The following is a 25,253-nucleotide window of genomic DNA, read 5'->3' as shown; positions in this document are numbered from 1 at the left end:
GATGTCAAGCTCTGCGCCCGTGTCAAGCCGATCGGTGCTTGTGCGGCCAGCCGCTCTGTGCCGACTGCAGCTTAAGCTGCGCTGGCTGTAGCCAATCGGGCTGCATTTTCTCCCTCGGGCGACCCTCTGGTGTGTCTGCCTGTCCACCCAACCTGTACCCTCGTTTGTGTAGGTTTTGACTGACAGCTGTGACTGACTGCGCCCTTGCCTGCTATCTTGGACATAGTATTGTCAGCAGCGCGATATTGCCCGGCATGCCTCGGCACCATGAGAGCACCTCCCATGCAGGTGGAGCAGCCCTGCCAGGAACACACACCCCGGCTAGAACAATACTTTTCCGCAATCCCGAGCGGGCCTGGCTCCCGCACCTAGCGTGCTGCTCAATGCTATTCGGTAGAGGACATTGAGACGGGAGGTAAGCCGTTGAACGGCCCTGGCGTATCACCAAAACGAATTGAGCGCCTGACGAACAAGATCATGCACTGCTGCGCGTGTTCCCAAATTCTCCATTCCTGTACCCCGCTGGAGGCGCATGCTGCCTTAGACCGGATAGGCAGTTGGGTTGTGATTGGCATAGATATGAACGGGGGTGGAACACCGAGAGGGCTGGGGTGGCTCAAACACTCGACTCGGCTTGATGATAGTCGGTTTAGCGACTCACATGTCAATCAGAGATACATGGACGAACATATTGCACGGCGCTTATGCACATGACAAAAGATCAGAAGCAAACACACGATGAAAACAATCGAGGAACCGCGACAGGGATCTGGGTGTTGCGCTGGCTGTTAGTGGGGGATCGACAGGAGGAGTGGAGCACCCTACTCCGCCTTTTTGGTGTCCTTGCGCCCAGCGGGGGCACTGTACGACTTGATGTAGAAGGATCCAAACAGGTAGAGCATGGTGCACATGTAAAAGGCAAGCATGAGCTTGATCCATTCGGGATAACTGTAGCCAGGACCACCGAAGATGCCGAGCAGGGCCTGGGCCAGAATGGCCAAGAATTGCACCAGCTGCATCTGGGTCAGGAAGGGCTTCCACCAAGTCTTGATCTGCCAGGGGTGATGCAAAATCGGGTGCGCACAATGCATGGATGAAGTGAGAATGCGGGACCACCACATGCGTTTTGCATCAAGCTAGCTAGCATTAGCTGAAGGAAAGGGCAGTCACCGGGGGGTGTCTGCCTGGTGCTCACCTTGAAGGTCGCGCACAGATAATGCGAGTACCTACAGATGGTGACGGGACCAAGATCAAACAGAAATGAGCGTGAGGGAAATGGCAGGGGAAGAGCACGTGGCTGTTGGCAGGCATGATAAGGGGAGGTTGGCGGAACGTACATGAAGACGTGGACCAGGGCGTTGAGAAAGGCTATCGAAGACACGGGAAACGAGCGCGCAAAAGTAGGGGGCACAACAAAAACAAGTGAGGGGCCGCTGTCAAGAAGCGCCTTTCAAGAAGCGCCTGCTTGCCCGAGACAGCGGCGTATTCAATGCTGAGCGGCGTTGTAGGGACGTACAAGGCCAGGCGAGATCGCCCGAGAGGCCGTAGACAATGAAGCTGCGGGTGACAATGGTGATGGAGCAGTGATGGTAGATGTGCAGGAATGTCACTTGGCGCCACGACTTGCGGGCGATAAAGATGACGGTATCCAGGAATTCCCAGAACCTGCAAGTCCGACGCGTTGTGAGTGAGGCAGGATGATAGGAATGGACCTTGTTCTTGGTCCAAGTAGATCCCATGGGGCGCAGGGTTTCTCGGGAAAGCAGGCGTACTTTTGAATGTAGTAGAGCCAGCAGTAAAAGTGGAGGTGGCGACCGGCTTCAGTGTTGCGCTTGATCATGTCTGGGTTGCCCACAAAGGAGATGAACTGGTAACGGATGCAGTACTCGACCATTCCATAACAGACGGCGCCGGCCAGAATTACGCAGCTGGCATTGTACAGGCTATCAAGATATGAAATGGCCCGAGTGAACAGAGTGAGGATGTTATCACGGTGTTGGCCAGGGGTGCGCGAGATGAGCTGTGGGGGGAAGGAGTGACAGACCGCATAAAGGTGGTGGGGTTGAAGGGCTCGCGCTGCTTCATGTACAGGGTGAAGGCGCCAATGAAAACGAGGTAGGCGACGTTGGCCAGAACCAGACTCTGAAAGTCGAGCATGGGGAGCTCGAGGTCGGTCTCGCCGCGTGCGGCCCGAGCCTCATAGCCGTTGAACGAGTCCTCAAAGCTCTTTTGGAAATACTCAACAAGACCCGCCATGGTACCGGTGCTGCTGATCGCGGGGCAGGGGAAGGGCCACATTTACAGCAGTGAGCTCAAGCCGGCAAGCAGGTCACAACAAGTCGGGGAGGAAAGGAGAAGAAGGTGGGAGGGATGGAAATCGCCGACGCCATTTCAGGTTTCCACACACACACTCTCTCTCTCTCTCTCTCTCTCTCTCTCTCTCTCTCTCTCTCTCTCTCTCTCTCTCTCTCTCTCTCTCTCTCTCTCTCTCTCTCTCTCTCTCTCTCTCTCTCTCTCTCTCTCTCTCTCTCTCTCTCTCTCTCTCTCTCTCTCTCTCTCTCTCTCTCTCTCGCTCTCTCCCACACAAATTGGAGAAAGGGCGTGGGCGGGGCGGGGGCGGGGGTGTAGTGGGTCGTGGATGATCAGAGGGGTGTGTTGATGGATTTGGCCGGTGGATGATCAACGACAGCACCGTCATCCCATCGGGCAGCGGGAGCAGGAGATAGATGGCTGTCTGCCATAGCCGAGTCCCAAGCCCACTCCCACCACGGACAAAACACGCGACGGGGTGATGCTCATCCAATGGCAGCCACCCCAGATCCAGCATCAACCATGGACAAAGCAACACATTGATACGTGGACGGTACTCATCAGAATAGGAGAGAGGGAGAGAGGGAGAGAGAGGAGCAGCGGGCAGCCCATATGATTCAACGGTCCCGGGGCCCGGGGGCGGAGGGGCTCGGTTACCTTCTTGCGCGCGCGACACACACACACACGAGAGATCAAAAAAGTAAAAAAAATATTTCAACACACACACACACACACACATCATACACAACATTTGTCATGGAACTCATCTGCATAAAGTCTCCAGTTTGCTACATCAACTCGGATATATATGAGCTTATATGGTTACTATATCTGGTTGAAATCGTAGTTTTTCTTATATATCTATACATGTTTTGAATTGTTAGGTCGGCCTTGCTCAAGTCCCATGCGCACCTTTGCGTGCCGATGCGCGCGCGCATACAGATGAGAGGCGCAGATGCATGCAACTGGAGGATGGAATATGATGCTCTGGACGCAGATGCGAGGCTGTGGACCACACGGTGCCAGGCGCGCGAGTACACACACACAACACACACTCCGACGCAGCAGCGTTCAGTAGCTGGCGGACACCTACACATCTCGAGTGCCAGCTCTAGGCAGGGTCATGAGTGGCGGATCATGGTATTCTAGCAGCTTGGAACATCTCCTTCTCCCCTCATTCTCCAAATCTCACAGACTTCCCCGGAACGGCCCTCGGTTCCTTTGGGCATGCACGCGTGTCGTGGATACGGCTGTGTATCAGTTCCCCCATAGAGCCGAGTCAGTGACATGAACCCTAAGACAACAATAACCGCCATCAGGTGATATTCAAAAGCGCCGCCCTCCCCAGTTCACCCCAACATCGCCATTGTACGTGTACCACTGCCACAGCGACCAAACTCATGCCCAAACAGCCAGCAACCGGCCCTCAGGGGCGCTGCCACTCGTCAGGATAAAATGGTGCAAGGATTACACAATTCATCTCTCTCTCTCTCTCTCTCTCTCTCTCTCTCTCTCTCTCTCTCTCTCTCTCTCTCTCTCTCTCTCTCTCTCTCTCTCTCTCTCTCTCTCTCTCTCTCTCTCTCTCTCTCTCTCTGTTGATGTTTTTTTTTTTTTTTGGCGGAGTGGGCGCAGAATGTGAGATATGTAAAAATGGCAGGGCCTTTCTGCCAGCGACGACAGAGACGGCCGCCTTGGCGCCCGATTCGGTTAGGTCAGGGGCTAGCTCATGGGCCGTTGCGGTAGCACCCCTATGGGCCAGCCATGGAACTCAGTCATGTGTGTGCGTGTGTATCTGTGCACGCTGCCGGGTTTGCCTTGTTGGACATGTTTCGAGATCACGCCATTTCCAGCGCACCTCTTCAATTTGAAATTCATTCCCTCTTTCTTCAACTTTTGGGAATGTCAGATGGGAACAAACTGGCTATCGCTTCGAATAGATTAAATCGTGTCCAGCTATTCAAAATCTTGATCCCGTCTCCCTGCCTTGTTCTGTCACCTTCTCTCGAGGTTTCAACCCTTTAAGTGTGTGTGTGTGTGTGTGTGTGCCAACGGTTTTTTTTACCCTCATGCCCTCTCTCTCTCTTTCGCTTTCTCGCTCTCTCTCTCTCTCGCTCTCTCTCTTGTGGCAGCGGTTCAGTGGTCAGTGGCATTTTTCCCCCCCACGCCCTGTGGTGTAGTGCTTGGCGCGTTGGTTCAAACAAGGACCATGCGGGACAAGACCACGTGTGCAGTGAGCCCTCTCCCTTGTGGCTGCTGTGGTACAACGGCAGTGGACGTGCAGCCGCCCTAGCTTTTGCAAAGGTCCGGTGGCATGGCTGCTGCACCACATTCTGAACTTTCTCCCCCAAAAGATGGCCAGCAAGGCGCCGTCACCCCACCACCTCAGCGCTCGGCCATCTCTGGCCTTGTAGCTGGTGCGTGCAGTGGCACGGCCTCTGTCCTCCTTCTCCAACCTCTGGATGTCCTCAAGACACAGGTCCAGACTCAGCACAACCAACGGTGTGTTTTGTGAAACTTTGGTGCCGTGCCATGACTTGAATGACTGCCTCTTTGTGGTACTCACTTACCTTGCTCGTGTGTTTTGTTTCACAGATATGTGCAGCTCGTGCGCAACATCTACCAAACTCGTGGCGTGCCCGGTTTTTGGAAAGGTGTCATGCCCTCCCTGTACCGGACTGTTCCCGGCGTCGGTCTCTACTTTGCCACTCTTCATACCTGGCAAAAGATCTCTCCTTTGAATGGGCATCGATTCCACAGCATGCTGGATGGCGCACTGGCCCGCAGCTTGGCCTCGATAGCCCTCATGCCGTTCACCGTCATCAAGACCCGGATGGAGAGCAATCATTTCCAATACCGAAGTGTCAGTCATGCTGTCATTGACATCTGGCGATCCCAAGGCATACGTGGTCTCTACCGCGGCACTTTCGCCACGGTAGTACGCGATGCTCCATATTCTGGACTCTATCTGCAGCTCTACCGCTGGTCTACCCAGGCAATTGAGCCTTGGACTGGGACTCAGACCATGGCTCAATCGTTTGTGGGAGGGTTGATGGCCGGGCTGCTCGCCAGCCTCGTCACGCAGCCCATGGACGTTGTGAAGACGCGCCTGCAGATTGATGTTCTGGCCGTCAGTACTTGGCGTACGCTCGTGAATATTTGGCAACAAGATGGCGTCAATGGCCTCTTGCGAGGTGCCGTGCCTCGTATTGCACGCCGTGCCTGTGTGGCTGCCATCAGCTGGACCGTCTACGAGCGCGTTGTCCTCTTGTGGGGGCATCGGACCTGAGGGGTACTCAAGATTGAGCCTCAACTCTTTTTGGTAAGCCATGTTTACATGTTGATTTTCCTTTTTTGTTTTTATCAGCTGTGATGTTTTTTGAATTTCTTCACCTGATCTACATGAAGAGCATAACCGAGCTTTTTAACCCTGAGCTGATGTTTTCCATCCAAGTGCTTCCCCGAGGCCCAACCCATGGTTTTGCTCATGCTTGATTTTTCAATTGTGACAGGCTGTCCACTCCCGTGCTTGAGCAGAGCAGTGGTCTACACGACTCTTTTACAGCTCAGGTAATTTTAATTGGGTGCGATTTTTGTTTCTATGCTTGTAATATGTGTGGTTGTTTGGAAGTGACGACTGTCTTCATTTCCCCAACGCATTGACCGTGACGACAAAGGCGCCTCGCTTCGCGCGAAGGTGCCAAAACTGTAACTTTTGCCAGTTTCTATGCTGATCCGAACGCCACACGTGTCCGAGTTTTGAAATAATCAATTGTGGAGCTTTTCCGGCCATCTCACTTTTGTTCTTCTGTCGCCTTTTGCTGTGCTGTAGTGGTCAATCGTTCAGAGAAGTTATTTTTGTTGGCAGTTTGACAAATCCACCTGGTGAGTCCTTGCTTCCAAGTTCCTACTTGTGTGTGAGCACCTGGTTCAGGTTGAAGTGATGACTGTCTTCATTTCCCCAACGCATTGACCGTGACGACAAAGGCGCCTCGCTTCGCGCGAAGGCGCCAAAACTGTAACTTTTGCCAGTTTCTATACCTGATCAACATTCTGAACCATCTCTTCTTATTGTCTTGCATGTCTGTCATCTTCCACATCTCACAAATCAACCTCCTTCCGCTCAACTTTCGTAGTACAATGATTCTTTGGAGGCTTGCCAGCACACTCGGCTCCAGCAACAATCAAATTCTTGTTCTTGTTGACTCGAATTGACCACAAACCTTTCGCATTATCTCTCCAAACTCCCATCTTTATGACATGATTCACTGACATGAGGAGGAAATGAAGTCCATCGAAAAGTCTTGGATTGTTGTCGGGTTCACATTGTGTCTTGAAACATGGCTGCTCAGCAACCATGTAAGCTCCACGACTGCGCACCTCTACCCGCTACAAAGATTGCATCCCTACAAAGCCAGAGCAGATCGTCAGCAACGGCGGGGGACACCAGGATTTAGTCCTGAAAGCTTACTTGTGGACCGCCGCCGCTTGCACATCGTGAACGGCCGCCACTACCGCTTGCACAAGCACGAGAGCTCCCTGCAAAAAAAACGAGTACTACCCGGTCAGCCAGTCGGAGCCTGACGGAGCCTGACAGATGAGACATTGCAATGGAAACAACAGTACGAACGTTGTGATAACGCCAAAGATTGACACGGCAGTCAGCGCCGCTGGAAATGAAAAGGCCAGAGCCAGCCTGAGCCAACGCCGTGGCACCAGCCGAGTGGGCACGTGGCAAACGGGTCTGGGCCCGAACCGCGTCCGCCTCCCAGGACAGTTCGGTCACCACCACGGCATTGTCATCACCACACGTGGCCAGCCACCGCGCTGCACAGAGTTGCAGTCGCCGTTCAAATGGTGAGGTGTTGTGAGAAAACTAAGCCGCGCGTGCTCCGGCACATAACAAACGATACGGCCAGGTGCTCACCTCCCTCCGGCACGGGTGCGGGTATCACAGCCATGGCGTTGATGCCCGACTGATGCACGCCATCAATAACCGTCATGGGACCTGGCGCTTCCGCCGGGGCTTGACTGTCAATCGTGGACAAATCTGTCTCTTGAGTCAGAAAAGATGCCCAGTCATATAGCGCAACTTGACCCCGTGTATTGGCGGCCATGAAGCGGCCAGAGTGAGAAGCCCAAACAGCTGTCGACAGCCAACACCTGCAAAGGATCCAAATGCAGTCAAGTTTTAAACTTCATTCCACGCTCTTGAGGCACACCCTCCAACTGAAGGAAAGTTGAGAAAAAGCAAACCCGAATGAACAGAACCGGCGCCTTGCACGTACCAGGGCAGCTCAAGCGAGCGACCGAGATGATGCAGGCGACGTGTCTCCAAATCCAACCGTAGGCCAATCAGTTGCCCATTTGAGTAGCCGGCCACCAGGTCGATGCTCGAGTTGGTGGTCTGCAAAACTTCGAGGGCCATGACACGCGCCTCTTGCCAAGCCTGATACCGCAACCAGTAGCTGGACGGCCAGCAAGATTGCAGCTGCCATTGTCGGCTATCAGGACCAGGTACGGACCACGCCTTGACGCGGCCATCGCCACAACCGACAAACACCACCGTGCCCACCCTCTGCCAATGCCATGTGAGGTGAGCGTCGAGTGTACTGGCCTCGAGAGCTGGACGAGAAAGGGAGGCTAAAAGCTGAGGAACAAAGGCGCAAAGCTGAGCGAGCCACGTACCGGGTGTTGCACGTGAGTCAAGCAACGGATGACCGCGGTTTCTCGAACAAAGGAAGCTAATTGCAGCTGCAAAAGTTGATCGTGAGAACGAAACAGCAAACCAGCGCGGCAATCAGCTCGCACCTAGAACGAACGTATGGCGCAAAAGCCAGGAGCCAGAATCAAAGAGCCAACCTCATTTTTGTGCTCGCCCAGCCGCCATACACCCAGCTGAAGATCCTCCGCCCCCGTGATTGCCATGCCCTAGAAAGGAGGGAGAAGGGGCACATATCAGTCCACTTGTCGGCGCCCGTCAGTGCGAGGAGTATGCACGGACCATACCAGGTGAGGAATCAACTCCACGGCATTGCATACGCGGCCGTGAAAGCGAGTGCCCAGCTGCTGAGTGGTATTGCTGCCCGCCAAGGTCTGCTGCCAATGGACCTGACCCCCGCGCAAATACAACAGTAGCATGCCTTGCTCACTTCGCTGCCAATGATATGAGCGATGGCCACCCCCAATGTCCAGTCGAAATTCCTACGTTGATGCAGAGCAGTTGGAAAATGGGCCATGCACACAAGCAAATACAAGACAGAAATGAATGCGCGTTCGGTCGCGCGTGCGTATGTGCGTGTGTAGCCATGCGTTACATTGTCGCGAACCCCAACACCCAATGCAAGGGTGCTCACCAAATGTCCTGTGGCTGCTTCCAGGCAGACAAACTCGTTTTTGATAAAGCCGTGAAGATATTGGACGTTGGCATCCACATCCAACTCCAAGCCGGCAATCCAATCCACTTGACGATGTAGGCGAAAGCGAGAAGCCAGCTCCAAACGCAAAGCACCAGTTGAAGGACCAGCCAGTCGACAATTGAGGCGGCAGCAGTAACCATCGCGCCCGCTCGTCATAAGCTGGAGCCCGCTTGAGCCAGGGCCTGCAACCTCGGCCTCATCATCACCCTCGTCACCCTCATCATCAGTGCAAGGAAGGACACGGATCGAGGTGAGGGAAGATCGACCATGGACGCACAACTTGCCACAACTGTTCCAGTCGGCTACATGCGGGGCTTCGTGTGTGACGTCGGGGCGGGCATAATGGTGGACGTAGCCCTGTCGATCCCCGAGAAAGAGGTTGGCCTGGGCGCCATCAATGGCACAGCATTGCACGGCGGTGCGCGGGTCCGTGTGCTGAAATTGGGCGAGAACCTCAACATGCCCACTCTGCACTCGAGCCAGGACAAAATGGCCCCGTGCATTCCCGAGCACCAGCAGGCTGTCGGGTAAAACCTGAACAAACACCAAGCGCTCAGTTCCCACCTGGGTCTCAGACCACAGCGTCAAATCTGCACCACCAACAACCAGGACAAAGCCTTGAAGACCAGCAAGTACGGCAAAAGTTCCAGCCGGATCAACCCCCATGACGGCATAACGGGCCAACTGCGGACAGTGCCGTGTGGCAAGAGCAGATTCGGAAGGAGGACGGTTGGACTCTTGCGGGCGCTCAAACTCAGGCTGATGAGTAATCAGGTGCCCCTGCTTGCTGCAGACAAGAACAAAGCCGTCAAGCCAGGCGAGTTGATTGGGATGATCCTCCGCTGTGAGCCCAGGTACTGTCCATGCCCCATCCTGGATGCGGGCCTGCACATCCTGAGGCGCAGTGCTATGCAGCGTGAGGGCGCCATCGCCGCCTCCCGTGACGAGTTCCTGATCACCCCTCGTGTCCAGACTCCAGATCCCAAGACCACGATGACTCTGGAAACGACGGAGCCGCTCGCCAGTCCAACTCCAATAATTGACCACGCCATCTTCACCAGCAGTAACAATGAGGTGAGGTAGCAAGGCTGCTTCCCAAACGCGCGCCGTATGACCGTACAGCGTCAATATGGGCAAGGACTGGGCAGAAGGCCGGTGAGGACTCAAGTCTGCGGGCAGTTGATAGAGTCGAGCGGAGCGATCATCGCTAAGCGAAATGAGATGGCGCCGATCCGTGTCGAAGCGGACGTTAAAAATGACGCCATCGTGTCCGTCCAGCACCAAAACGGTGGACTTGACATGCTCTTTGGGTAGGGCGGTGTCCGTGTGGTCTGTTTGCGGCTCAATGCCGTCAAAAGGATACCACAGGTGGGTTTGGCGGAAGATGGTGCCTGAGGCAAGCACGAGGTCTCGGACATGAGAACCGTGATACCGGGCCGCGTATAGGAGACAGTTGACCTCACCCACGGCGCGCGCAACAAGTTTTAATTGTCCCTCGTGCGCATGGTCGTCCGCCGAGCCGTGCCAGTGATAGAGCTCGGCTTGATTGTGGCCCAGAGCCAGGGCCACGGCCAGCACACAGGGCGTCCCTATGCGCGCTGTATCATCACGGCACACATGACAATCCCAGATCCAGTCGCGTGCGGTGTGGCGGAACACCACGGACAGGCGTGGGGTCGACCCGTCCAGGTGCAGAGTCAACGCAACAAGCTCTTTGCCACCAACGGCAAGGAGCTGCACGGCGTCCTCCATCTGTGAGGTCGGGGCCTCGGGATCACTCACGCGCCGCAGCAAGTGCAGGTCGTGGATAGCCATCACCTAGCCAGATGCAGTAAATTAGCCTTGGTGGATGGCGCCGCAACAACCCAGCACACGAACATTTGGTCAGTTTGATCAGGGGCGCGCTGACAGACCTGTTGACGAAGCAGAAGCTGGGCGGAAGGCCGATCCCAGAGCTCAACCCATTGACCCTTGCCGGCCAAGGCCAAACGCGCTCCCAACAACAAGACGCCGGTGACTGGCGCAGCCAGGCCGGTGCACATGACGGCTGGCTCCGCCATTGCCACCGTCTGAACCAGCGATGCGGTTGCCATGGCTGTCACAATGTCGCCAACAGTCCCTCGATGGTGCCCAACGCACAACTTCACCGCCACCACCAAGTCGATCAAGTCGTAACTATTCAACGCCAAGCGCAGGAGCAGCAAAAGAAAAAAGCCAAGAAAGCCCAAAATGCCAAACAGCTCAACCCGCCTCAACCCGCTTCAACTCAGACCAGACGCAAGACCCGGTGGCCTTGACGCACAGCCGGCTGCCGAGGAAATGACGACGCGCACACTTGTGAGGGCAGTCAAGGCCCATGTGCTCCACCTGAAAACCTGTCAGCACAGGTTTTGAGAAGGTACGTCCCAGTCCACAAATGTCAGCTTTTCTCCTAAATGTCAGCCGTTTTGTCGGTGCGTATCATCCTAATTTTAGTCAAGATGTGCGCTGGGCCCGTTCACCCTAAAAATAACTCTGATGGACGGATTATCCCTATTTATAGCCCAATGTGTTCAAGACGTTTTGCTTGAGGAATACGCGAAAGAGATGTCACACACACACACACACACACACACACACACACACACACACACACACAGAGCGCGCTTGAGATCAACAAGGGGTGGGAGCCCTCGCTTTGTCGCTCTCCCCCCTCTTGCCCCCACTTGCTCTGCCCCCCCCCCCCCCCCCCCTCTGACTCAACTTGTCACCGGCGAAGCCGACATTTTCTCTCAACAACATCACCAAGCACAAACAAGAACCCCGACATGGAAGAGATCATCCAAATCAACGAGCTGCCGGTAGCACAGCACAAGTCCTTGCTCCGTCTAAGCCTCTACGCCACCGCCTTTAGTACGTCGGTTTCCAATGCCTTTCCTGAGCCCCCTGCGCTTGCCAGCCCTGCCCGTGTTGACATACCCCATGTGATGGGCTCACCCCCACCATCGTGGCCACCTTTGCTCTTCCCAAAGATCCTGGTACTGCTGCTCCGCGCCGCTTGAGGCTGCCCAAAGGACGTGCCCGAACCTTTCCAGATCTGCCCCTGGCCGTCATCACGCTGGTGCCCCGTCATCTTTATCAGCGTTACCCCCACCTTGCAATCAATCTGAGGGACGGTGAAATCGATGGCCGGGAGCGGGTGACTTGCAACCTTCGCAAAAACTGGAAAGTCTGGCTCCGGGCAGTGGGCATGCTGGCCAGTGGAGCATTGCCTTGTCCCTGCGAGGGCCAAGCGTCAGCCTATGGTCACTTGTACCAACCTCAAGAGCATTACATCCAGTGCCCGCTCAACTGCACCCGTGAGAATGTCCACTGCACATGTGGTCTCGCCCAGGTTTGTCCCTCCCTCAGCCACACAGAGAACAGAATGGTCACAATGTATCCATTCGCAAGCTCTCACCAGCGGACTGCCTTGATTTGTTTCCAATCATAGTTTGCCCAGAAGCTTGTCTGCATGTTCTTTTCCCTGCCAGAATGGGAGGCGATTGCTCGTGAGTATCCAAACTGCCTGACCTTGATCGACAGACTGCCCGCACCCACGTCCCCTCATCTAAACCGCACTACCGCATAGGCTTTGACAATGAAAAGAACATCAAGTTACAGCTTCGCATGCTGTTGAATGTATCCGATCGATACTTCGCTGACGCGGATGACCATCTCTTTGAAGAGAACGTCACCATGGTGAGCCGGCACCTCAGTCAGCATGGTTTGTGCCTGGAGCGTCATGACCGTTGCTTTCGGGTTCTGCGCCTGACATCAGATGGGCGCTGGCTTCCTGTGGCCAACCCCAGCCGCCTAGCCCGGCCACGACAAAACCAGTGCCGACGCCCGCGCGCCCAACAGCGCGCTCAACAGCGACAACACCGCCCACCCCCACACCAACGCCAACGCCAGGGCATTGCGCGTCACCGGCCCCAGCAGCGCGCTGGAGCTTACCAACCCCAACCTGCCCGCGTGAACAAGCTGTCGTGGATGATGCGGATCTCAATGAGATCTTGCATGGGCTGTTTAGTGACGAGGCTCAACCGGATGTCAACCCCAGAGTTGAGATCGATCCGCAGGCACGCTTTCTACCTGCGTTGCCGGTGGCTGAACCCCTGCTCTTGGGTAACTTCGAAGGGGCAAACATGCCCGAACCCAACGCCCTCCCTTTTGGACCCGATGATTGGCTGCCGGATGATCAAGCCCATGATGATCACGGTGAAATGGAGATGGACGAGCTCATTCAACTACTTCAGGAGAATATCTGAAAGCTGGATCACAAGCAGCTGCTAAATCAGCTCTGCCTTGGTCTATTGTGCTCACGCCTCCAGTTCTTGTGAAACATGATGTGATCGGCGTTGTATCCTCTCGAGGCACTACTTCGCTACTTCGCTACTTCGCTACTTTGCTTTCCCCGTCACCTTTGTTCTTTTTTCTTCTGTTTGTTTCGTTTGTTGGATTGATATCTTTCGCTACCCCCCCCTGTCATTTTTGAGATTCGAGTGTTGTTGAGTTTAAGAGTGTGAATAGAGTTGAGTCTGAGAAGCAAGCATGCTTCTGCTCTCGCGTTTCGTGCAACCCAGCGGGTTGGTCATCATAGATTGCCTGATTGAATTTATAATTCACCTGTTATCAACCACATTGCTCGCTCTGGCACTCGAGACACGGCAGCTTCCCCCTGCTCAAGGCATGTGTGTGTACCATCGTCTATTGCTTCAACGGGAGGAGAGGTGATATCCGGCAAGCGCGTGTGTGGAGAGCGAGAGAGAGTGAAAGAGCGAAAGAGGAACACCCTTTTTTTTTTTTTTTCTGATTTGGTTTTTTGGTTTTTCGACTCTTTGGGATGAGGTTGGTATGAGCTTGTTGCTGTGTGGATTGCGTGGTACTGGCTGTGACTTGAACTTTTGGGGGGGCTGAGTCAACGGCTTCATATTTGAGTCAAGGAGGACTAAATAACCGCGAGGCGGTCCACAAGCGCCTCAGCGAAGAAAGGGACAGACAAGCAAGGGCGCAGCGCGGCTGCAGAAATGGCGGGGCCAGCAGCGTGGTCCAGCTGCTCATTGAACGTAAGCCGTATAGATCTGGGCCGAGGGATGCAGCTAGACGAAGATTTGACCCAGCAAAAGAAGAAGAAAGCATGTCAAGCCGTGGGGCGCATCAGGATCATCAGTTTGGGAGAAACCATATAGTCTTCGGCAGTTCTTACCACATCAGTCAGGAGGGCGGCGTCCTCCAGCGGCCGCGCATCTGAGCTCGGTTGTGCAAACAAGCTTGGAGCTGTGTATAACACGAGCCAGGGGCATGTGAGCATGGGATCTGTTACACCAAACACCCGCAAGATGATCTGCTAGCCCTCTCTCCCAGCATCAGCGGAACGTGCGTCGCACCCGCCATGTTACAGTTCTGCTGAAGAAACGCGCGCACGTGACCGATGCGAGCGGTGGGAGGGAGGTTGAGAAAGCCAAACTTGAGTCTAAGCTGCGGGGTTCGAGATTGAAGACGCAACCGAGTGCTTGCCTCCACGAGCCGAGGCTCATGCAGCAGCGCTTCGCACACAGCCACCACCCGCCCACTCTTAGCAGGCTGCAGGCACCGAGCGTCAGACAGAGCAGGTGAGAATCGGACAGGACTGGATCAGGCATCTGTGCCGTCATAACCAAAGTCATGGCCCCTACCGGAGCACCTTGGCTACGATTCTTGCGAACAATGGCAGGGCGCTTGTAGGAGGAGGTGGGAGGTATTGACTCGCTCAAATCCGCATCAAAGTCAAAGTCAAAGTCGGCACGATTGGGGTACAGCGCATGCACCAGACCATCCATTGTGGTATCGGGCCGCATCCAACGCCGCGTCGGGCACGGCATGCGACAAGACGGGCATGTCTTACCCCTACGCGCGGCCGCCAGATGCATAACCAAGTGAGCTTTTACGCATGCCATCACATCAAGCAGACCGCCCCAGAGCAAAAAACTTCACTTACGCCTGGCGCAATGACTTGTTAATGCAGGCGCGACAAAAGCGATGAAGGCACTGCAAAGGGTGAAGCAAGAGGTCAGCTTGAAACGAGCAAGAAAACGGACAGGTGGTTTGCTGCTGAAGCGACCCAGGACGAGCGCAGCCGACCTCCTTGAGTGTCTGCGTTTCGGCAAAGGGATCAAGGCAGATGGGACACATAAAGTCGTCGCGGATGGCGCGCGCGTCGACCGAGACTTCACCAAAATGCAGCTCGCGCGGCGTTCGTTGCTGTTCATAATCACTGAGCCGTACGCCTCCCTCCTCTTCAGAGTCCGAAGAAGACTCTGATGATGATGTTGTCATGATCTTGGCCTTGACCGTATACCCCCGATGCCGCTGCGGCACTTCCGCCGCTGACGCCGACTGCGGCATCGTCCCGGCGACGGAAGGAAGTAAAATACTTTTTGTGCGTGTGTGTGTGTGTGTGTGTGTTGTGTTGTGTTGTGTGTTGTGTTGTGTGTGTACGCGTGAAGTAAAATACTTTCTCCGGCTGCTTGTCACAGTTTGCGGACTTGCAAGATGGCAGCGACACCATCAGCCACGGAGAAGAGCGCAGCGGCCACTGGGCCGCTGGACCTGGCAGGGTTGCAGCAGCAGATTACGCATGATCTCAGTGGCGCGTGGGTTGTGAGCATGGCGTACATGGGGGATCAACTTGGGTTGTTTCGGGCTGTGGCTGAGCTGGGCCCTTGCACGCCACCACAAGTGGCGGACCACTGTCAGCTGGCCGAGCGCTACGTTCGAGAATGGCTCAAAGCTGCAACCGCGGTATGTTGAGCTGCGTGATACGGTGATGCGGTAGCTCAGCCTAGTATGGATTTCCTTTTTTCTTTGCGTCCAACATGTATGCGCACAGGGCTGGCCTGACGCGGTTGACGGCGCTGACCTGAACATAGGCCAGCTACATTGAATATGATGCAGCCGGGGATCGCTACTTTATGTCCGAGGCCCAGTGCGAGGTGTTTGCTCACGAAGATGGACCTCATAACCTCGCCGGGTACTTTGGCTTTACCATGGGCAACCTCATGGTCACTGATGACATCATGGCCGAGGGCTTTCGCAAGGGCAAGGGTCTGCCCTACGGTGCCTACGGGGAGGTGGTCTCTGCCTCCCTAGGGCGCATGCACAAGCCTGCGTTCCGCTATCAGCTCGCCAATGTGAGTGAATCCAAACTGCTCCTTGGTCTCACCGTGGCCTTGGACGATAAAAAGCATGTGCTCGGCTCTCACGCTCTTCATGTTAACCCCCTGACCTTTCTACGGATCTTTTCGAATTCTCCTCTTCCAGTGGTTTGCAGCGGTGCCAGAACTTGACGCGTGCTTGCAAAAGCCCGGCTGCCGCGTTTTGGATGTGGGCTGTGGTACGGGTGAATCGACGCGTGCCATTGCTTTGGCGTATCCCAATGCCAAATGCACTGGCGTCGATCCCGACACCGCCAGCATTGAACGGGTATGCGTTTGCACCACGGTACACCGCTGGGCTCTTGCCGGCGGCGCTGGTCGCGTCATTCCTCTCATCTGATGACGCCTCCTTACTAGGCACGAGCTGCAGCCACGAACATGGGGACGAAGGGCAATCAGATGTCCTTCTTCGACCAGACAATTGAGGCATTTGCTGATGAGGCCGAGGGGCATGGCAAATTCAACGTCATCCTTTGCTATGATTGCATTCATGACATGAAGGACCCATTGTTGGCAATGGTTCAGATTCGTAGCCTGCTGCCTCACGATGAGCCCGGATATGTTCTCTGGTCCGAGCCCGCGGGCTCCACCAACCCCTTGGAGAATCGCAACCCGAAGGTAGGTTCCCTCCTGCTCGAGCTTCTCCTCGAACATATAGGTCCGTTCAAGGCCCGGGCAGCATGTGTGTTGGTTGAAGCACAAGCTATTTCACAACGCACTCTCATCCCATCTTTGCTGGCCACAGGGACGGATGCGTGCGTGCATCTCGCCGATGCACTGCCTCTCGGTTTCATTGGCCCAAGATGGCGCCGGTCTGGGCACCATCATCGGTGAAGAAGGCGCGCAGGCCCTGGCCGCTGAAGCCAAGTTTTCTACCTGCGAGCGCCGTGACGTCGGCAACAACTCTCAATTCTTTTATCTGCTGCAAGCTTGATCGCTTTTGTAATGTCCATCTGCAGTCGGCACGTTGGCCGACACTGGTCCTGCCCCGATTCTTCCATAGGCATCTACACCACTCCCAATTGATGCTCCCTTGATTATGAAACAGCGATACAAACCGATGACGCGTGATGATGTCCACGGTCCCTTTCCTCTGTCTCCATTGTTCCCCTCATGCCTGGGCCATCGTCGGAAGATGACACGGCGCTCATCACTTGCACCCCGCGACAACCGAGCACCTCCACTTGTTCTCCTTTCGACGCGCAACGGCTCTATTCCTATGTGTGTAAAATGTTACACTTTGTCTTTTTTTTGGCGAAATTTTCATTTTTCTTGAGAGAGAGAGAGAACCGTGAGTGTGTGTGTGCGTGCGCGCGCGATGGCAGGCATGCGACGGTATCGCGGGGGAGGGGAGAGATATCGCTCAAGCATTTTTGAATTGAATTGCCGCTGGGGTGTATGACCGCCTGGACCGATGATCCATGCACCTGCTTCTCATGAAACTGTACGGCTTGTACTGTTGCGGTGGCCACAGGACGTCATGGCCATGGCACATCACACCAAGACTTACCGCGAGATTGAACGGCAGCTCGAGGCGTTCTCTTTCCTGCCTCTCAACCTCTTTCGCCAGAGTAAGCCAGTGTAGATCCCATGATCGGACTCGAGACCTTCCCCTGTCTTTCGCGTCCCTGGCTCCCAAAGCTCTGACACCATGCCCCTGCTCAGTTCAACAGATTTTGGATGACTACATTGAGGAGAATTGCCAGCTCCTGCGGCAAGAGTGCACCCGTCGCAACTACGATGCCTCAATCTGCAGTGATGTTCGTCGTCGCAGCTGCGGAGCGTCAACTGACTCGTTCCGTCGTCATTTGGCCCCTGTTGGTTCTCATCCAATGTGGTTGCATCACGTAGATGATTGAGCTTGCTGCCAGCTTCTTGGCCTATGATGGCCTCATCCGCCCACTGGAGCAGTTCCAAGTGGGTTCTCGGCCCGACAGCGACCGTGTCGCGAGCTTGACCAAGATTTCTTGTCTGACGGCACGGTGCTTCTCGCATGGCTCCGCAGGAAGCTTGTCTCAGCCAGCCCGAGTGCTTCCAGCTATCTGCCAACGTCACGCAAGAGTGGCTCGATGTGAGTCGGCAACCTTGGTCTGGGCTCGCTTTCACTGATTGACGCAGCTTACAGCCGCCATTGGACGCGACGATGCTGATTCTTAGACTCCGAAAACACAAGTGACAGAGGATGACGTGCGGGCCGTTGAGCTTGAAGTCCAGCTCATCCAGGGCGAGCTCAGCCAAGCCTTGGCGTATCAAAGCGAGCTCAAGCGGCTCCAGGCCGGCATCAAGACAGATACTACGGTGAGTGCACCCCAATTTGCTCGAGATCCCCTGACTATCGTCCGGAGCTTTTTTTTTTGGATGACACTTCTCCATTTTTCATGTTTTTTTTTTTTTGTTTTTTTTCCGATGCGCACGCATGTCTCAATCACATTCGCATCTCTTGTACCCTGCCCTATCGTTGCTAGACGGCTGACCAGCAAAGCTTTAATGAGCGGCTGCACGCCCTGGCAAAGGAATGCGGGGGTACGTATCACCAAGATGTCAAGGCCATGCCATCTCCTGGCCAGGGCAGCGTTGTCTGTGTATTCTCTCAAGTGGTCTGCGGTAATTTTTTTCCGTATTGAGCCTCATCAACAACCTGGAATTGTCCATCTCTTTCAGTTGAAGACGTGGATGGCATTATCAAGATCGTGGCTGAGAAGGTAGGCCAAGTACCTCCCCCATGGATTCAAACCTGTTGCACGAACGAGTCCGGCGATCCACCATTTGGCCCTTGTTCTCACAATTGCTGTGTGCGCCTATTCTGATCTCACCTCTACTGTAGACGGACAAGCTCTTGGGCAAGCACGACTCCCTGCTCGCCGTATATAAACAGATTCTCCTCGAAGGCGAGCCCTCGCCCAAGCGCGCCAAGACTACCCGCAGCGCAGTTTCAACCAAAGCAGCTCAGGTAGGCATCGGCCCATTTCGAGTTGAATGCGTTCTTGAGCCTTTCTCAATATCGCACCTCTTCATGGCGATCTGCATTTGGCCTTGGGGTAGGCATTGGCGGCTTCCCTCAAGTGAGAGGCCCACTGTACCTGATTCACCCGCCGTGTGCGTCCTTGGGTTTGTACGCGGGTGTCAAGACTTGCATGTTATTCATGGTGTTGTGCGTGTTGCACGACTGTATAAACGCGTTGTGCCCATTTGTGCTCCAGCTCTGTCAATCGAGTATGAATTTTCGCTCGCATCGATGTCGCTTCCCTCAACGTCGTGGTCGCAAACTACGTCTTTTTGGAAGACGGACGATCATAAACCGACCCAATGCGAAGATAATCGTGATCCTCCACTGCAGACTCGTGTGGCCTTGTATCTTGTGCGCTCGCATTTGTGGGTCGCCGATCACCATCATACCCTAGACCAAAGCGAGTTCGGCTTTGTCCCTGCGCTTCGATGGGGTCGGTAATGCCTGGATGGCGGCCAACACCTTGCCCGGGCGCCCACCCGTGCCGTCGCAGCAAGCGTTGCCCAATGCCCTATATACAATGCATTGGCAAGACAGTGTCAATGAATGATGCAAATTCCATCCCACACGAGTTGGCGTGGCACCTCTGCGGAGTTGCAGGTGCTCACTTGAATATAAGCTTCCTGTGCGGCGTTGGGGCCCCCTAGATCAGGGTCGTGACGCCGACCCCAGGCCCCAGCTTTAGGAGCATAACCCTCCCGCCGCATCTGCTGCAGCTCCTGCGCTGCTCGATCACCTGGGCCTGGTGACGAGGAACATCCCAATCCCCACACAATGACTGAGAAAAGCATCGGGATCCACAAGAGCAACACCAGCCCAGATGGGGCGAGACCACTTCACACAAGGCCACTTCACACAAGGCCACGGCCCAGACCAGAGAATGTAAAATGGGTGACAGAGCAGCTGTGATGCTTTCCGTAGAAACCAGCCCATTGAACCTACCATAGCCAAAATGCTCGCTGAAATCGACGCTGTTTCCAACAAAAGGAGACAGGGCAGCAAGAGATGGCTCAAATGAGTTGAGTGAGGCTTCTTGCCGCCCCCTGACCCCCACGGAACCATACTCCATCTATTCCTGTCCACACCTACAGAACATCATCAACACATACTCGTAATCATCGGCAGTTTCCTCCTCAAAGTCTCCCTTCATCTTGTCCCAGTAATAGGCATCGTTGTGCCAGACCAAGGCATCAGCGCCGGCCTTGTCCCAGGGGTTTGAGACATCTTGCTCAAACAAGCGCTCCTTATCGCGCTCGCGTGCCGTCTCTGGATGTATTGCCATGTGCCGATCCCACTCCTCCATGTGTCTGCACGCCACCAGCATTGGCGACATTGGGGGCGTCAGCCAGGCATGTACAAGTCTTCACTTTTTTACATGCGCACAATGCCGCGACTCGGCACGTACCGGTCAGTAACGTCAGGACCGTCAAAGCGATTGGCTTCCCGCAAAGTCTGTTGCGTCGCAGCTGCCAAGTGCTCGTCATGAACGCCATCTATATCGCGTTTCTGAGACTGCGCCAATCCAGCTAAAACGCGTAGTTGCTTCTTCAAATGCGATCGGGCTGTTTGCCCCGGGTTGACGACCACAGGAGCAGCGCCGGGTGGAGCAGATGCAGTGGCAGACGTGCTGGCAGGCACGGGCGGTGGCGCAGCGGCCGTGCGACTAGTGGTTAACCCCCGGCCGACCGGTGGAGGGACTGAGCCTGTGATCATCATTGCCAGGTACCCATCACCAAGGAAGACCACACTAGGTCAGAAGGAAGCAAGCGGGTACAAGGCCAGTGTTAGCCGACTGGCGCTAAACTCACCAAATTTGCGTGCCTTGGTGCGTGTAAAGTCCAGGCGAAGCTGAGCGTACATCAAGAATGGCAAGGCACATGGTGAGAAGTTCCAAATTCACTGTCCACGGGGATTGTTATATTTTGGATAACATGCCACGCCTGCATCTCCACCACGCGAGAAATCTCGCAATTCGATCCATGTACCTGGCGTAGCAGGGAGGGTGGCATGCGGGACTCGCGGATGGCTTGTTTGATCAGAGAGACGGGTGTGCCAACGTTGCCCATCGGGAGCGCAGCTGGTGGCAGCAGTTCAGGGATGCGCCGCCCCGCAATCTGCTCGACTGGAACGAGTGACAGCTGTACTCGACCGGGCAGGTCTTGCCGGTCCAGAAGCTCGTTCCAGGTGCGCTCGCCATAGTCTTGCTCCAACATGGCACGGGCGCTACACGTCACACGCACAAGGCAAGAGCACGAGTCGAGGTCTGTGCCGCCCTGTTTCTCACGGCGATGCTTATAGTGGAAGCACTTGAAACCGCTACGCTCAACCTGATGTCCAAAGGCCTCCCGCAAATCTAGAGAAGGGGTACGGAGCCGACCAGTCCGTCATGGTGGATCAGTGCGCCTTCATGCCCCCGCGTGCAACAAATCAGCCAAAGCGTACCGGCCGCGTGCAGCTGGGCAGGGATCCCACGAATCACGCAGTAGCAATCCTCGCTCTCCATCTCGTCTGCATATGCGTAGCTCGTGCATGACCTCAGCGCCGAGAAGCCCACCGCTCAGCCTCATTTCCGGTCACACACGGAGAACCACGCGCACAGCGAAACACCAGAGAGCTGTGTGTTCATGCCGATGCGCACGTGTCTCTCTCTGTGTGTGTAAGTGTGTGTGTGTGTGTGTAAGTGTGTGTGTGTGTGTGTGTGTGTGTGTGTGTGTGTGTAAGTGTGTGTGTGTGTGTGTGTGTGTGTGTGTGTGTGTGTGTGTGTGTGTGTGTGTGTGTGTGTGTGTCCGTCTCTTTCTGTGTGTGTCTGTGTCTCTGAGTGTGTGTGTCTGTGCGCGCGCCCTGCCGTCGGTCCATCAACCCGTCCCTCCCATCACAAAAAACGATGATTGTCAGCAAAAAAATTGGACAAGCGTCAGCTCATTGATGGTGTTATGAAAATTTCTGATTTGTTGCTCCTCGCCTTCCTGTTCTTGTTGTGTTCTTGTTGGGTGCGCTTTTGCTTGTGCTGGTGTCTCGTGGACTGAGACGAGCGACATGGGTAACCACACACATGCCAACTGGACGTGTGTGCTTTTTCTTCGATGCGAAATGCTGCTTCCAGCATAGTGTTTGACTGGGCAGGACGCAGATATAAGCCCAGGTGAATAGCCAAAACAAAAAATGGGAGTGAGAACATTTGTCAAATGGTGAGAGAGAAGCGAATCATGAACAGTGCCGGCACAGCGGGCACGCGAGAAATTTAAGAGCAATGTCTACAGCCAAAGGCAGCCCAGTCGAAAAAAAAAAGCACGCATACACAACTAGAATCACAACAAAAGGAAGAAAAGAGAAGAGCCGCTGGCCCGTGTCAAGGCAGGCTCAGAGAGCCCGATAAGTGCTACCATTTACGGCACGCACAACACCTCAAACTAGATGACACTTGTTCGACATGGATTCTGACGAGGCCGCACTCTATACGTTCACACACGCAAACAGGGCACCACGCGCGTGAGTGCAAGCCATATTCGGTCTCGAATCACCTTTTGCCTCACAGAACGGCAACCAAGCAAAGACGTGCAATCATACGTACGATTTGACGGGCTCGTTACAGAAGAAACACTTGGTGCTGTTCAAGAGATGGCGCTGAATGCACATCTCGCATGATCGATGCCCACAGGGTTCAAAGGTGACCTCTTGTGGTGTCGCGTAGCAAATGGGGCACAGGTCCTCGTCGTCATCATCTGACGATAAGAGTCCACTTTCCTGGCGCTCGCGTTGGATCCGCTGCTGCTCTTGACAGTGTTGCAGGTGCTTACGACGCAGCGCGCTGAGGTAGGTGGCCAGACGCTCACCGCTGCCCGCGTCCAGGCGCTCGGCAAACTCGGTGTAAAATTGCTCCAGCTGCGTCATCAGCTCTGGTGAAAGTTGGGGACTCTGTGCCGTGGCCGTGACCGTGTCCGGTGAGGCCTCGGCTAAGGACATCAAGGCGCCCGTAACGGCGCACACCAATGGCTCCCGAATGCACGTGTTGGTGAGCAGTTTGCTGGTCAAGAACTCATGGTGATGCGTGTTTAGGGCCCGATCCAAGATGTGTAATGCAATCTCAAGAACACGAATCTGCGTTGTGCGGGCCGAGGGTGTGGATGCTGTGCAGATGCTTGGACAGACCCGGCACATTCCCTCCATGGTGCGCAGCAGCGCCATGAGCAACTCATACAGCAGCACGCAACGTCGAAACTTGCCATCCTGCTGCTGCTGCTCTCGGTTGTGAGCCTGCGGATCTGCCTGGGTTCGAAGGTCCTCGGCCATTTGGTAAAACTCGGCCAGCGTCCAATTGGCTTGATTGAGAAAGTGATTGAGAAACTTGGCCGTAAACTCGGTCTCGACCATGGACACCTCCCCGCGCAACACCTCGCCAAGCGTGTGCTGCAAAGCAGGTGAGGTCGTGTCAAATGGTGTCTCATGCGAGGGCAGCGTTACCATTTGCTGACAAACGTCATAAGCAAAAGTATCGTGCCCAAAGATGCGCTGCAGAATTTCCGTGGATGATACCCACGAGTTGCCCTCGAAATGGCTCATGACAGCCCGCAGGAGTGTCGTCTGAGTAGCCTTGTCCGTTCCAAACGCATCCACGTAGCGCGGCTGGCCCATAAGATGGCGGACGTGGTTGACAAGCATGGTGTGCAAGTCGGGTTGCGGGACCGCGCCCGCCACCGTCAGCTCGAAGAGCGCACGCGCGCCATGCAAAAGGGCGTCGATTTGATTGTTGCGGATCATGTAAGGTACAAATGCGTCAGCGTCGGTTAGGAGGACAGGCTCTGAATGCAGCCCCGTGAGTAGTTCCATGAGGGCCTCAACGTAGTAGAGGGGCAAAAGACGATGCAGCTTTTTCGCGCAGACCCGTGATATTACCACGCCCAGACCGTGCAGGACGCGCTGGAGGCGGGAACGCCGCCAGTTGCCCAATAAGGCCAAGCTACCAACTACAGCCCGCCCCACCGTCTTGCGACAATGGCTAATCTGCTTCTGCAGGGCATTCTGTTGCATCTGCGAGTCTGGATGCTCTGCGGCCAGGCGCGCTGCGGCCTGCACCGTCTCGATGGCGATGGTCACTTCAACGTTGAGGGTTTTGAAGGGCCGCAGGAGGACGGGCATGGCTGTGCTGAAAAGCCGCACCATGTGCTCCCACAGCTCAGCTGCAAAAGATGGAGCAACGCCATCCGGTAGGCTAGCGCGCTGGCCTTCAGCCACCTCCTGGTTGAGGTCGGTGAGAATGCTTCCCGGGCGCCCGCCCACGCGGGTCACGGGGATGCCAGATGGATCGTGATTGACAAATATGCCGTCGGGCAGGTTTGCCTCCACCCATTGTGCCGGTTTGGCAAGTCCGTTGTTCTCCAGATAGCCCGCAAGCGCCATCAGAACTCCAACACTTGCAGGGTGACGGCCGCGCTGCAACTGCCCAAGCCACTGCGTCAACATGGGGCGAAGCAGCGCGTTGGTGGAGGCCTGCTCGATGACCTTGGTCAGAAGCGTAGTACGAAGCTCATGCGCTTGGTTGATGCGAACATGAAGTGCCTCGATGCGTGCCTGGTAGAGTTCACTGGCCGCCACAGAGCTTGTGGGATCCCAGGGCTCACCCAGAACATCCTCGTACTCAATGCCCGTGGAAAGCTTGCAGATGAAGAAGAAGGGCGCGTGCTCGTCACGCAGCAGCCACGCGCGCGTCACCTCGGGCTCGAGCTCAAAGAGGGCGAGCACCACGTGAAGATACTGCAGTTTATTTTCCTCCCAATCCAAAAAGGCTGGACACTGCAAGCTCAGCTCGCGAAGGACCACCTCGAGCAGGCGGTGTTGCGAGTTTACGCAGAGGTCACGGACGAGGTGTCGCCAAAGACCATGCACGTCGGAGGTGGCAAGCAAGCGCGGAACGAGACTCGCAGCAGCAGATGCATGTTTGGCGACCAGCTGCATCCAAGACTGCACCACTGCCACATCGCAGGCTGCACGCAGCGCGCTGATCTTGTCCACAGCGTCATCTTGTCCACGTGCCTTACCAGCAAGCACATGTTCTAAACACGGACCGGGAAGAGGATGAGACGCAAGCAGGCCGCCAAACGCTTGCCTTTGTCATGAAGTGGACATGTGAACGATGGGCGGAATGAGACAAACCAAGGGCATAATCGCGAAAAGCATGGTTTCCGTGCCCCAGGGGGGTGATGGGCTGATATTTTTGAACCGGGTGGAAGAAAGCCCGGGCCCCCAGGTTGATAATAAAGCATTCACGGTTGGAGCCGCTGCCCGCAGGAGCGTAAGCATAGTTGGGAC

General features: G+C 55.3%; 7 protein-coding genes across 7 annotated transcripts in view; 4 read left to right on the top strand and 3 right to left on the bottom strand.

The window, feature by feature from the left end:
* Window positions 1-821: 821 nt before the first annotated feature.
* On the bottom strand, window positions 822-2,157 carry MONBRDRAFT_29385 (uncharacterized protein; the record flags this gene model as incomplete). The annotated part of the gene is made up of 6 exons (XM_001749811.1): window positions 822-1,052; window positions 1,196-1,226; window positions 1,338-1,368; window positions 1,517-1,665; window positions 1,773-1,943; window positions 2,045-2,157. 6 exons carry the CDS (start codon window positions 2,155-2,157, stop codon window positions 822-824), a joined length of 726 nt encoding a protein of 241 aa, XP_001749863.1.
* Window positions 2,158-2,370: 213 nt separating this feature from the next.
* Window positions 2,371-3,909, top strand: MONBRDRAFT_29384 (uncharacterized protein; the record flags this gene model as incomplete). The annotated part of the gene is made up of 3 exons (XM_001749863.1): window positions 2,371-2,622; window positions 3,253-3,450; window positions 3,700-3,909. The coding sequence occupies 3 exons, from the start codon at window positions 2,371-2,373 to the stop codon at window positions 3,907-3,909; spliced, it is 660 nt and encodes a 219-aa protein (XP_001749915.1).
* A 467-nt stretch (window positions 3,910-4,376) lies between these two features.
* MONBRDRAFT_12003 (uncharacterized protein) lies at window positions 4,377-5,596 on the top strand (the record flags this gene model as incomplete). Its single annotated transcript, XM_001749862.1, has 3 exons — window positions 4,377-4,449; window positions 4,662-4,809; window positions 4,903-5,596. 3 exons carry the CDS (start codon window positions 4,377-4,379, stop codon window positions 5,594-5,596), a joined length of 915 nt encoding a protein of 304 aa, XP_001749914.1.
* A 1,141-nt stretch (window positions 5,597-6,737) lies between these two features.
* MONBRDRAFT_34320 (uncharacterized protein) lies at window positions 6,738-10,786 on the bottom strand (the record flags this gene model as incomplete). The annotated part of the gene is made up of 9 exons (XM_001749810.1): window positions 6,738-6,846; window positions 6,938-7,134; window positions 7,235-7,470; window positions 7,596-7,885; window positions 7,996-8,061; window positions 8,170-8,238; window positions 8,317-8,418; window positions 8,664-10,544; window positions 10,640-10,786. 9 exons carry the CDS (start codon window positions 10,784-10,786, stop codon window positions 6,775-6,777), a joined length of 3,060 nt encoding a protein of 1,019 aa, XP_001749862.1. The 3' UTR covers window positions 6,738-6,774.
* A 747-nt stretch (window positions 10,787-11,533) lies between these two features.
* Window positions 11,534-13,015, top strand: MONBRDRAFT_29381 (uncharacterized protein; the record flags this gene model as incomplete). The annotated part of the gene is made up of 6 exons (XM_001749861.1): window positions 11,534-11,618; window positions 11,738-12,099; window positions 12,199-12,256; window positions 12,337-12,446; window positions 12,565-12,719; window positions 12,778-13,015. 6 exons carry the CDS (start codon window positions 11,534-11,536, stop codon window positions 13,013-13,015), a joined length of 1,008 nt encoding a protein of 335 aa, XP_001749913.1.
* Window positions 13,016-15,392: 2,377 nt separating this feature from the next.
* Window positions 15,393-19,165, top strand: MONBRDRAFT_34319 (uncharacterized protein; the record flags this gene model as incomplete). The annotated part of the gene is made up of 14 exons (XM_001749860.1): window positions 15,393-15,527; window positions 15,656-15,973; window positions 16,047-16,208; window positions 16,298-16,558; window positions 16,686-16,832; window positions 17,415-17,511; window positions 17,606-17,700; window positions 17,792-17,857; window positions 17,946-18,011; window positions 18,098-18,238; window positions 18,406-18,463; window positions 18,602-18,642; window positions 18,765-18,890; window positions 18,983-19,165. 14 exons carry the CDS (start codon window positions 15,393-15,395, stop codon window positions 19,004-19,006), a joined length of 1,737 nt encoding a protein of 578 aa, XP_001749912.1. The 3' UTR covers window positions 19,007-19,165.
* Window positions 19,166-20,016: 851 nt separating this feature from the next.
* Window positions 20,017-25,253, bottom strand: part of MONBRDRAFT_29379 (uncharacterized protein) — a gene marked incomplete at both ends in the record, with an annotated part of 6,838 nt that continues 1,601 nt past the window's right edge. The window contains 5 exons of the mRNA XM_001749809.1: window positions 20,017-20,254; window positions 20,353-20,650; window positions 20,756-20,795; window positions 20,933-21,170; window positions 22,519-24,997. Coding sequence (XP_001749861.1) covers window positions 20,017-20,254; window positions 20,353-20,650; window positions 20,756-20,795; window positions 20,933-21,170; window positions 22,519-24,997 — 3,293 coding nt within the window. The remainder of the gene's footprint in view (window positions 20,255-20,352; window positions 20,651-20,755; window positions 20,796-20,932; window positions 21,171-22,518; window positions 24,998-25,253) is intronic.

Source organism: Monosiga brevicollis, genomic scaffold, assembly GCF_000002865.3.
Source record: "Monosiga brevicollis MX1 MONBRscaffold_34 genomic scaffold, whole genome shotgun sequence".
Lineage (NCBI taxonomy): Eukaryota > Choanoflagellata > Craspedida > Salpingoecidae > Monosiga > Monosiga brevicollis.
This window is presented reverse-complemented; position numbering and strand designations above follow the sequence as displayed.